At 39.7% G+C, this 12506-nt stretch overlaps 1 protein-coding gene across 1 annotated transcript in view; it reads left to right on the top strand.

The window, feature by feature from the left end:
• Positions 1 to 12506, top strand: part of Fnbp4 (formin binding protein 4) — a 31320-nt gene that overhangs the window by 6763 nt on the left and 12051 nt on the right. The window contains exons 7-12 of the mRNA XM_031370902.1: positions 2075 to 2425; positions 3752 to 3962; positions 7321 to 7445; positions 8771 to 8875; positions 10395 to 10528; positions 11504 to 11688. Coding sequence (XP_031226762.1) covers positions 2075 to 2425; positions 3752 to 3962; positions 7321 to 7445; positions 8771 to 8875; positions 10395 to 10528; positions 11504 to 11688 — 1111 coding nt within the window. The remainder of the gene's footprint in view (positions 1 to 2074; positions 2426 to 3751; positions 3963 to 7320; positions 7446 to 8770; positions 8876 to 10394; positions 10529 to 11503; positions 11689 to 12506) is intronic.

Genomic DNA, 12506 nt, shown 5'->3' on the forward strand with positions numbered 1-12506 from the left:
AAAAAAAAAAAAAAAACCTGCAGTGGCAACAGGAGATTGGAAATTCAGCCATGGGAAGCTCAACCAAAGAGAAAAGATTCAGTTGGGAACTCCAGCTGACAACTTCAGCTTCCCCCATTAGTTTCTGCTTGATCGGCAGTTTTTAACCTGTGGTCTTAACCTTCAGGCTTTGCATAGTAAATATCCTGTTTATCAGATATTTACATTATAATTTGTTTGTCTGTTTTGTTTGTTTTTCTTTTCTTTTTTTTTTTTCTCGAGATAGGGTTTCTCTGTATAACTCTGGCTGTCCTGGAACTCACTCTGTAGACCAGGCTAGCCTCGAACTCAGAAATCCACCTGCCTCTGCCTCCCAAGTGCTGGGATTAAAGGCGTGGGCCACCACCACCCAGCTACATTATAATTTATAACAGTAGCAAAATTGCAGGTACAGAGTAGCAACAGAATAACATTATGGTTGTGGTCACTACAACATGAGGAAGTGTATTAAAGGGTTATGGCGTTTGGAAGCCTGACCTACATTTTTACTGTAGTGCTATACATAATCAAGTCTACTTACCATATTCTAGCAAAGCTGTTTTGGTATAATTTTTTATTTTTGATTAGAGCTATTCAACCCATACTAGTGAAAACTAAGCATTTAATCTCTCCAGTAAGAAAAGTAAATAGCATTTTTTAGAGACAGTTATGAATTGTGTATTGAATTACAATCTAATCTTGATTTTCAGAGTGAACTATACCACCCCATCTCTACCCTACACCAGTACTTAGGATCCTATTAGGCATGTTAAGCAAATCCCCAAAGTACAAACTTCAAAGACATCCTTTGCTCTATGCCAAATTTGAGACCAGCTTGGGTTACATGAGATCACCGCCTGCTTAGTAATCTTTACATTTCTAGGAAGCTTAAGTATTCCAGTAGATGAAATCTCAAACCCTGTGTGTGTGTGTGTGTGTATACATATATATGTATACACATGCATGTGTGTATATGCATATATGTGTGTCAAACTTATTGTTTGATATACATATCAAAAATATATGTATGTGTGGTTTTTTGTTTGTTTTTTGAGATGTTTCTCTGTGTAACATCCCTGGTTGTCCTAGAACTTGATTTCTAGCTTAGACCAGTCTGACCCCAAACTCAAAAGAAATCTATCTGCCTCTGCTTCCCACATACTGGGATCAAAAGTGTGTGCCACCACCACCCACCAACTTAAATATATTAATTAAACATTTTTGTTTTGTTTTTGAGACTGGCTGTCCTCACGGAGGATGAGTTCTACAGTCTTCACTCTTGTGACGCACAGATTGGTAGCATTTAAGTTTGCACTTTCATGCCCATCTCACATTTTATTTTCCTCTCATCCCTTTGAAACATGAACTTTGGGACTTGAGAGATGGCTCAGCAGTTAAGAGCACTGACTGCACTTCCAGAGGTCCTAAGTTCAGTTCCCAGCAACCACATGGTGGCTCACAACCATCTGTAATGGGATAAGGTGCCCTCTTCTGATGTGTCTGAAGACAGTGACAGTGTACATTAACTAAATAAATAAACCTTGTAAATTCCTCTTTTTTTTTTAAAAAGATTTATTTATTATTATAAATGAGTACACAGAAGAAGGTGTCAGATTTCATTACAGGTGGTTGTGAGCCACCATGTGGTTGCTGGGATTTGAACTCACGACCTTCAGAAGAGCAGTCGCTGCTCTTAACCTGCTGAGCCATCTCACCAGCCCGTAAATTCCTCTTATAAAAGAGGATTATGAAGATTTATCTAGTCATATGTTGACAAAATGCTTATGCCATGTCTGCCTCTGCTTCCTCCTAGCTTCCCTTTTGATATCCAGAGAATAGTAGGTTGTGGTCCACCACTGCCTTCGTAATGCTTCCTTCATGTGCATGTACATGGTACAGATGTTTTGTGATCATCCAGTAATTAAGAAGTTAGTTAATACAAGTAATTGAATAATCTAAGAGGATTGTGTGGGGGTTTTTTGTTTTTTTGTTTGTTTGTTTGTTTGTTTGTTTGTTTTTTTGGAGAGTTTTGACTCATTGCTTTTATTCTTCATAGGAAGTGAATGAAGGAATCCAAGCTCTTTCCAACAGTGAGGAGGAGAGGAAAGGGGTGGCAGCCGCATTGCTCGCTCCTTTACTGCCTGAAGGGGTAAAAGAGGAGGAAGAAAGATGGAGAAGAAAAGTAATTTGTAAAGAAGCTGATCCCGTGTCAGAGGCTAAGGAAGCGAGCACAGCGGCAGAGGAGGCGGGGCCGAGTGTAAGGCCACCGGAAGTTATGATGGATAGCACAGAAGACCCTTCTCAGGAGGATCTTTGCAGTGTCGTTCAGTCTGGAGAAAGTGAGGAGGAGGAGGAAGAGGAGGAGCAAGATACCCTTGAACTGGAGCTAGCTTTGGAAAGGAAAAAAGTAAGGCTTTGCAGATTTATTAGCTACCTTTACCAGGACAAAATGACTGGTGAGCCTAAGGAAGAAGGATTTGCTTTAGGTGTGGCTGTGAGCAGGGCTGTATCTGGGGGTACTACCCACATTCAAAGTGGGTCTTCTTCCCTTAAACTTCTCTGTTGGCCCCTTACTAACATAGCCAAAGGTGAGTCTTGTAGGTTATTCCAAAGTCAGTCCAGTGGACAGGGGTGATTAATCATCATAGATTAAAAACATAGTACTGTTAATACTGTTGTTGCACTTACTGAACTTCTCTTTTGCTCATCTCTTCATCTATACCATTTCTTTTTGAGGATTGATTGATTGACTGTTGTTGTTGTTTTGGTTTTTGGTTTTTCGAGACAGGGTTTCTCTATAGCTCTGGCTGTCCTGGAACTCACTCTGTAGACCAGGCTGGCCTCGAACTCAGAAATCCGCCTGCCTCTGCCTCCCAAGTGCTGAGATTAAAGGCATGCGCCACCACCGCCCAGCAACTGATGGTTTTTCAAGACAGGGTTTCTCTTTGTAACAGCTCTGGCTGTGCTGGAACTCTTTGTCCCCAGGCTGATCTCCAACCTCCCAAATACTGGTATTAAAGGTATATACCTCCACACCCAGATTATTATTTTTTTATGTGTATATTTATGCATGCCTAGTGCCTGCAAAGATCAGAAGGGCATCAGATCCCAAGAACTGCAGTTATAGATGATTGTGAACTTACCATGTGGGTGCAGGAAACTAAACCCACATTCTTTACAAGAGCAACAAGTGTTCATAACTACCGAACCTTCTCTCTAATGATCTTCCTGCCTCTGAGACCTGAGTACTGGGATTACAAGCATGTTCTACCATGCCCGATTTTTATTTCTCTTTAAAAGATTTTTTTTGTCATTTTCCCTTGCTTTTGGAGTACTCATATGTTGCTATCTTTAAAAAGTCCAGTATGAAGTTTGAGGCCAGCCTGGTCTACATAGTGAGTTCCAGGGCAGCCAGGGCTACACAGAGAAACCCTGTCTCAAAAAAAAAAACAAGCAAAAAATAATAATAATAATATAATTTTTTTCTATTATGTGTATGTTTGTAAATCTCTAGAAACTGCCCCATCAAAATATGTTAATGTCATTATGAACATTTATTAATTGCAGAAGCATATTGAGCACAGAGCATAGTGTTGAGTTGTGAAGGAAACTGGATCGAATGCTACTGTTTCTCAGAACTACTAAACAAAGGCAGCCCTAGTGCTTGTTACTCACAGACTTACTGCAGATGAGTGCTAATGTCTTGCTAACTTTATCATTGTATTCTTTGTAGGCAGAATTACGAGCCTTGGAAGAAGGAGATGGTAGTGTGTCAGGGTCTAGTCCACGTTCTGACGTCAGCCAGCCAGCATCTCAGGATGGAATGCGTAGGATTATGTCTAAAAGAGGAAAATGGAAGATGTTTGTTCGAGCTACCAGTCCAGAATCCACCAGCCGAAGCTCTAGTAAAACTGGACGAGAGACTCCAGAAAATGGAGAAACTGGTAATTTGTACTTCTATAAAACTAGCGTTCTCTCCTTCCCTCTCTCTTGTGCTAGGAATTGAAGTAGGCAAGAAATGTCTATTACCACTGAGCATCCTGGGAGCACAGGACACTGGAGTTGGCCTGTGTGGGTAATGAGCCTTCTTCTTATGCAATAGCAGGGAGATGGTGCTTTTATTATTTGGCAAAAATTCTGGAAATGAAGCTTCCTTCATGTCTCATGTTTTTCTGCTTATATTATGGAATTTTATGCAGCAGTGCAAAAATGAATGAAAACTGTAATTATATGTACTGACATTAATTTTTGATATAGTGGTGTTGAACAACAGCAACAGAAAGAGATTTGGAGTAGTATACAGGTGCTGGTCTGTATTTGTAACTTTGAAACTACGCAAACGTTTGTGTCTAACAATCTGTCCCTGGTAAAACTAAAGAACAACACTATCAAAAGAGTTATGAGTTGGAAGGTTGATGACAGGTACAGAGATCCAGATGAAGCTGGATTCTAGGATTCTAGTTACTTTATTCTTTCTGTTGTTCACACTGTATTCGTCAAGGTGTTCAACAGTATATGGTGCTCTAATAAACTTGCACATTTTAGTGTTGCTATAGATACTTAGTTATTCATGTCTTGGCCATGCATGTGTTCATCCTTGGTTGCATGTATGGCATCTCAATTTTTCTTGAAAAATAAATTTTTAACCATCAATTTAGTATACAGATTTGGTTTTATATAGAATATAAAGATTTTCTTCCTTAATCTTCCATGTGAAAGGAATTATAGGCCAAAAGGAAGATAAAAGCCAGAACAAAATAAAATGAATGGGAGCATGTGAGTGAATGTTGCTATAGCCAAGGCATATTGTAGCAGTGTCTGCACACGCTGGGGTGGTTGCAGCTTTTTAATTGGTCATTAATAGTCGTATCTTCTCACCAAACTCAGGCATGCTTTATTTTAGATGGGATATAGCTTTTACCTATTTAATCCTATAAAAACATGTTAAGAAAAATTCATTCTGTGCCAGAGGATGGCCAGTGATGTTTCTATAAACTGTTTGAATCCTTGCTTCCTTTCCTTTATTTATTTATTTATTTTGGTTTTTTGAGACAGGGTTTCTCTGTGCATCCCTGGCTGTCCTGGAACTCACTCTGTAGACCAGGCTGGCCTTGATCTCAGAAACCCACCTTGCCTCTGCCTCCCAAGCGCTGGGATTAAAGGCGTGCACTACCACTGCCCTGCTGCTTCCTTTCCTTGATGACATTGCCATCAAATATTTTATCATCTGTGAAAGGAAGCTACTGCAAGGGACTAGGAGAACTACAGCCTTGCTCTCAAAGGCACTTGTCTCTTCTAACTTGAAATTCCTTCAGCTGGAAGATAGGAAAGTTTGTCTTGACCCTGAGGGCTGGTGAAATGACCCGGCTAACTCCATGATCTATGGGTTGCTCACACTGAGGAAGTTGCTAAGTGGCCTGTATGCATTGTTCAGGCTCTATAGCTTGGTGATCATCGGTTAGGTGTCCATTAGATCTTCACCATTTCACCGTCAGTTGTCACTGGGGCCACTTCAGGCTCTTTCCACCCATCTGCCTTCTGCCCAAAGAAAGCCACAACAACCTGCCTTGGCGACTTAGTACTCACACTTGTATAACTTGATAAATCTTGCTGAATTGCGCTACAAAACCTTGTAGTCAGAAATATAGTGATACTCAAAATTGATGTTATACCTGCCACTAGATAGATTTCTAGAGTATAATTGTTATAAGTCAATAAATCAGACTAATAGATTTTGTTTCAGATCATTTGAAAAGCAGAAAAATAAGGGCTGGAGATGGGTCCCTGGGTAAAGGTGCTAACTGCCCAAAAATTTAGTCATGACCTGAATTCAGTCTCTGGTACTCATAAAGGTAGAGAGAACTAACTTCACAAAATTACTCTTTGACCTCCATATGTGCATAGTAGCACATGGACATGTAACACACATTCGTAATATTTTTGTTTGTTTTGTTTTGTTTTTGTTTTTGTTTTTCTATTTTTCGTAATATTCAATTACAATTCAAAAAGCCTGAGAGTAGGTGTTGCTGTCCACATCTATAATTCTGACACTTAATACTTGAGAAGCAGAAGGAGCATAGGTTTCAGGCTAGCCTGCTGTACAAGGTGAGATGCTATTATAAGTTTTATTTGGTTTTATCTTGGAGTTTGTAGACTGTAGTTGCTGTATATATCCTGGATGTTCTGGGGTTCCCTAAGTACTTTTTGGTGATGCTGAACTGATTTTTCCTGCCTTTACCTCTCAAGTGTTGGAGTCATAGGTGTGCTCCCATGCCACTTGTGAAGCCTTGTGAAGGGAGAAAGAGAGAGAAGGGGTCTAGGCCAGGTTGCTTCAACTGGCCCAGAACCTTACATTAGGGCTCAGGCATATCTCCTCTGCTCCCATCCAGAGTATCTGGTACTATAGGTGTAGACAACCATATGAATCTTATTTATTTGTCTTATAAGACAGGATTTCTCTGTGTAGCCCCAGCTGTCCTGGAACTCACTCTGTAGACTAGGCTGGCCTTGAACTCAGAAATCAGCCTGCCTCTGCCTCCTAAGTGCTGGGATTAAAGGCGTGCGCCACCACTGCTCTCTGAATCTTTTTTTTTTTTTTTAAGGATTTATTTATTTTATATATATGAGTATACTGTAGCTGTCTTCAGACACATTACAGATGGTTGTCAGCCACCATGTGGTTGCTGGGAATTGAACGCAGGACCTCTGGAAAAGCAGTCAGTGCTCTTAATCACTGAACTATCCCTCTAGTCCAACTATATGAATCTTGATGATTGTAGATCTTAGCCACTTCAGGAAGGCTGAATGAGTTGGATGGGGTTGGGGGTGGGTTTTTTTTAGATGTCTCTGTAGCTGTGGCTGACCTGGTACTGGCCTATGTAGATCAGGCTGGCTTTGAACTCAAAAAGATTCACTTGTCTCTGCCAAAATGTTGTAGTGTGCCACCATGACTGGATGGTGGTGAGGTTTTTGAGGCAGGCTAGTCTATGTAGTCCATACTGGCCTGAAATTTGGGATCCTTATTTTTCCTATGTGCTAGAATAACAGACATCCCACCCCATGCCTGGCAGCTAACATTGGTGCTCCTCCGGTTCTAAAAGCTGTCCTCCTGTGTTACCCAATTTAGTCAAGAATCCCATTTATTCCAAGATGATATTTAGCTTTTGTAAGAAATTGTGAGAGTAGTGATACTATTTTTCAGGTATCTCCTGCAAAGAGAATAAAATGTTTTTGAAATTGTTTTGACTTAATTTCATGGACTTAATTTCATTAATTAAATTAATTTAATTTTTTGTTTTGTAGCAATTGGTGCTGAAGACTCCGAAAAAATAGATGAAAATTCAGACAAAGAAACGGAAGTAGAAGAGTCTTCTGAGAAGATAAAAGTCCAGATAGCACCTAAAGTGGAGGAAGAGCAGGACCTGAAAGTACGGAGTGTGGGGCCTCACTCGGGTGGATACGGGTCTGCTGCATCTGCTGAGGTGGCCTGAAACTCAGGGTCCTCCGCCTCAGTCTCCCAAGTGCCAGGATTATAGGTTCAGTCATTAAACTACTAGAAATGCTGTTAGCAAATGATAAATTTTACTATGTCCAAACCTAAGATTTTCACTTTGTTAGATTAAAAGATTTCATTTAAGGCTGGAATAAAAACTTTGATGCTGAGAAATTATGTGAAAATTATTAATATTTACTTTCTTTGAGATTAGGCTTTTGCTGGATAGAGTGAATCTACTAATATAGGCTTCTCAGTACTAAAGAGAGGAAAAGATTTAGTTCCTATGTGAAATACTTGTCTTTAAACAAAGGCAAATTTGTTTCTAATTGCATTTGTAACCTCATAATGAAATCTCTGGTTCATAAATGATTTATAACCAGGATCCCATTAGATACAACCAAATCTGAACTGTTTGAGTCTTTCTTGTAAATCAAAACATTTGTACATAACTGAATGAATGCTCATCCTTCATACTCATTAAATCACCTTAGGCTGCTTATAATACCTAGTACTATGTTTTGATTTGTACATGTCATAGGTATATGTATCATATGTGTATGATTGTTTGAATGGTTCTTTAAGACAGTATCATTGTGGAGCTTAGAACTTACTCCTTCAGAGCTCACACTTCTTGAGAAGATTATTGGCTTTTACTACCACACCTGGCTTATTATTGAGGAGTATGACCAAAAATGTATATGCATCTTGAGTATAGACAGATTTGTTTCTTAAAAGTTTAGTCTGGTTGGTTCAATGAGGCTCTTTAAATTTGATTTGTTGTGAAAAACTGTAGCATAGTATTTTTAAAGATCTTTGATCACTAGTGTGTTATACAGCCATGTAGAAAGGAGTGGGAGGGGAATTTTACAGCTTCTGCATGTGGCTAGTATAAGTAAATGATAGTAAAATATCAATTAAGATGTTTTCCCTGTAGCTATTTTGAGGTATAATTGACACATTTGCCATGTGTCACATTTAGATGTTTTGCTTTATCTCTATATAGATATAAAATATATAGATACTGATTATTACAAACCCTACTAATAAATTCTTATCTCACTTATCTTCCTTTGGTACGAGGGTATTTAATCTATTATTTATGTGAAGTTTATAAATTAGAAGCCTAAACATAACTAGTTATGATCATCTGTATGTAGACAATAAATCCTACTACCAGCAATAATAAATGGAAGACTGTACGTAGTATAGGTAGGAGTGCTGGAGTTTGGTGTTTAATTTTTCTGTTCTCTGTTTCAGTTTCAGATTGGAGAACTGGCAAATACCCTGACAAGTAAATTTGAATTCCTCGGGATTAATAGACAGTCCATCTCCAACTTTCACATGCTGCTCTTACAGACTGAGGTAATGCAGGTGGTTTGGGTGTACATGACATTTTGTTTTTGTTCTTGTCTTATTTTTGATTTATTTGTAGCCATAACTGGCCTGGAGCTTACTATACAGAGCATCAGAAATCCTCGTGGCTCTGTCTCCAAAGTGCTGAGATTAAAAACTACTTATATTTTATAGAAATTTTATATTATTCATGTGTCTGTATGCCATATCAGATGCCTGCAGAGGCCAGAAAACAATCCCAGGTCCCCTGACTTGGAATTAAAGGCATTTGTAAGCTACCTGGCATGGGTGCTGGGAACCAAACTTGGGGTTACTGCCAAACCAATTTTCTTGATAGCCCTTGCTTTGTTTTAATGTATGTGTAGTGTTCCTGTATTCATGTTTATGTATTTGTGCATGCATGCATGTGGGGGATCAAATTGAATTGTTCTTCATTGCACTTCACCTTATTCTTTGAGTGAGGCACTCACTGTCTCTCAGTTGAATCCAAACCTTGCCAGTATAGCTACTTTATCTGGCTGACTTGCTCCGGGTGTTCCCTGTCTCTACCTTCTGAGTGTTGTAATTACAGGGGAGCCACAGTGCTTGCCTGGTTTTTATTTCAGGTCTGGGGATCTTAACTCCTGTCCTGGTACTTGTGGCAAGCACTTTAATAACCAACCTATCTTCATAGCCCATAAATGGTGTTTGAATGACATTCTATATTGAGTACATTTTGTAGCTAGGTAGTGGTGATGAACACCTTCAATCCTAACATCCAGAAGGTGGAGGCAAGTAAATGTCTGAGTCTGAGGCTAACCTGATATACAGAGTGAATTGAGATGTTGGCAGTGACCTTAAATGCTAGCGCTGGAAGCTACATGACTTTCATTTGATTCCCAGAACCCATAATGTGGGGAACCAACTCTACAGAGTTGTCCTTGAACCTCCACTCGGAGCACATCATACACTCACACAAAAGACATGTACACCTAATCAATAGTAATAACATCATTTTGTGGGGGAGTGGTTGACACAGAGTCCTGGCAGCCCTGGGGTTTTTGTGTAGATGTTCAAACACAGAGATCCTCATGCCTCTTCTGGGATCAAATGCACGTACCACTCTTGCCTTTAAATAATCCTTTTTTGTTGTTGTTGTTGTTGTTTTTGTTTTTGGAGACAGGGTTTCTCTGTTGTCCTGGAACTCACTCTGTAGACCAGGCTGGCCTTGAACTGAGAAATCCGCCTGCCTCTGCCTCCCAAGTGCTGGGATTAAAGGCATGCGCCACCACTGCCCGGTGAATCTTTTTTTTTTTTAAATGTGTTTTGCAATTTTATCTTTGGTTTCATATTTGAACTGTCAGCCCCAGGTAGTAACACTTTATTAATCAAAGCAAATACCACCTTAATAGACATACATTTTAATTAAGATGAAATTTCTTTGCCTCTTTGGTCTGTTCTTCCATTAGAGCATAGTGATACAGTCTTAAGAGTCCCTTTTTCCTCTGTTTCCTGGTGTGAGTCCTAATTAATTCTCTGTTGATTCTAGACTCGAATTGCAGACTGGCGGGAAGGGGCTCTCAATGGAAATTACCTAAAACGAAAGCTTCAGGATGCTGCAGAACAGCTAAAACAGTATGAAATAAACGCCACTCCTAAAGGCTGGTCCTGCCACTGGGACAGGTACGCACTCTTCTCCCCTTCTCACCTTTCACCTTTGACATCTCAGACATGATTTGTGATCACCACCACCTGACGCCATGACAGCCTGTCTGGAGACTGAGCAGCTGCAGTTAGTGGTGCTGGGCAGGCAAAGCACCTGCAAGCAGATTTTGGCCAGCCACACATTCGGAAAAACAAAAAGCAGTGTTTAAAAGTGTTCCATGTAACAGATTTTTTCCCAAGATTGGACAAAGCCGGTTTTTACTCTCCAGAGTGTTGCACGGAGTAGGGCGGGCTTGGGGGTTAAGCGCATGCGAGAGCTCTGTGCGCTTTACAGGACCTCTGGAAGCAACTACTCCTGATTAACCTCGGTGAAGTTAAGGAAAGCTTCGTGACTGAAGAAGTGAATGAAGAACAAGATTACTATCCTCTGCCAGCAGGTCAGATGAAAACATTTCTTTTTATATTTGGCTTTTCTTGATTTTTTTTTTCGTTATTTGAAATCTTTGCTCTTTTATTTTTCAGCTCCCAGATCCTCTCCCTCTCTTTAGCTTTCACTGTGTTTGATATCAAGAATTTGAAATGAATTCCACGGTCCAAGAGGGGAAGAGTCACCTTTCACTTCGATGTTCTCTTCTGTGGAAGGGAAATTAGTGCTCTAGGCAATTGAGTCCCTTCATTAATGACACTTGAAACCCGGTTTTACGTTGGCAAAAAAAAAGAACAAACCAACAAAACAAATGATTTCTAAGTCATCTGTTGGAGAGGGCTAAGGGCTGTATTCACAGAGCTGCTGGCAGTGCAAATAGCTTTGAATTATCCTGGGTTCTCCATCCACAATTGTCAAAGCTCTTTGTTGCCTTTGTGAATAGCAGTCCATAAGAAGAGGTTCGTCCCTGTGAGAGCAGACTGCTTGCTGTCCTGGGACAGGACCAATGGAAGTGTCTCTGTAGGAGAGCAGATTTTAAAACATGTGTTTTCTTTCTTGTGATTTAGGGATCATAGACGATATTTCTATGTAAACGAACAGTCGGGCGAGTCTCAGTGGGAATTCCCAGATGGTGAGGAGGAGGAAGAAAGCCAAGCACAGGAAGTTAGAGATGAGAGTCTTCCTAAGCTGACCGTGAAAGACAAAACCTGCACTGATCCAAACTCTACAGAATCCTCTGAGAATCCCACAGGTAAGACAGTACAACAACAGTTTTAGAGAAAAGGATATCAGTCTTTTTATTATAGGATAATTTATAGATAGGAATAGCATATGCTAATTGAAGTCCAACTTAAACTGTGAGAACACCTGAGTTAGCTAAAAGGAATTAAGTCAGAGTCTGCCATCAAAATAAAAAAATAAAATACAGCTGCGCAGTGGTAGTGCATGCCTTTAATCCTAGTACTTGGGAGGCAGAGGTAGGTGGATTTTTGAATTCGAGCCCAATCTGGTCTACAGAGTAAGTTCCAGGGCAGCCAGGGCTACACAGAGAAACCCTGTCTCCAAAAACCAAAAAAAAAAAAAGCCTTATCTTCTGATCTTAAAATATTTCATGCACTGAATATTAAGTAGAACATGTTTTGTGTACTCTGTTAATAAGTACAAATTTTATTTATCAAACAAAAATAATTCATGGAGAGATGGCTCAGTGGTTAAGAGCACTGGATGCTCTCTCAGAGGTCCTGAGTTCACTTCCCAGCAACCACATGGTGGCTCACAACCATCTGTAACAGGATCTGATGCCCTCTTCTCATGTGAACTCATAAAAAAATTTAAAAATATTAAAAAAAAAATAGAAAGAAAGAAAGATAGCCACACTTCTTTCATGTAACATGTAACAGAGAAAGACAGGAACACTATACAGAGGGCTGAGTAGTTGGATTTTCCAGATCTATGAAGTAAAAATAAGGATTGTTTTTCATTTTATACAACTATTGATATTTTGGCCTCATTTCTGACTTTCACTAGTGATAGGAAGAAAGGCTATAGAAATAGAATCTGTTCTAGCAG

This window comes from Mastomys coucha, unplaced genomic scaffold (assembly GCF_008632895.1).
Source record: "Mastomys coucha isolate ucsf_1 unplaced genomic scaffold, UCSF_Mcou_1 pScaffold15, whole genome shotgun sequence".
Classification (NCBI taxonomy): Eukaryota; Metazoa; Chordata; class Mammalia; order Rodentia; family Muridae; genus Mastomys; species Mastomys coucha.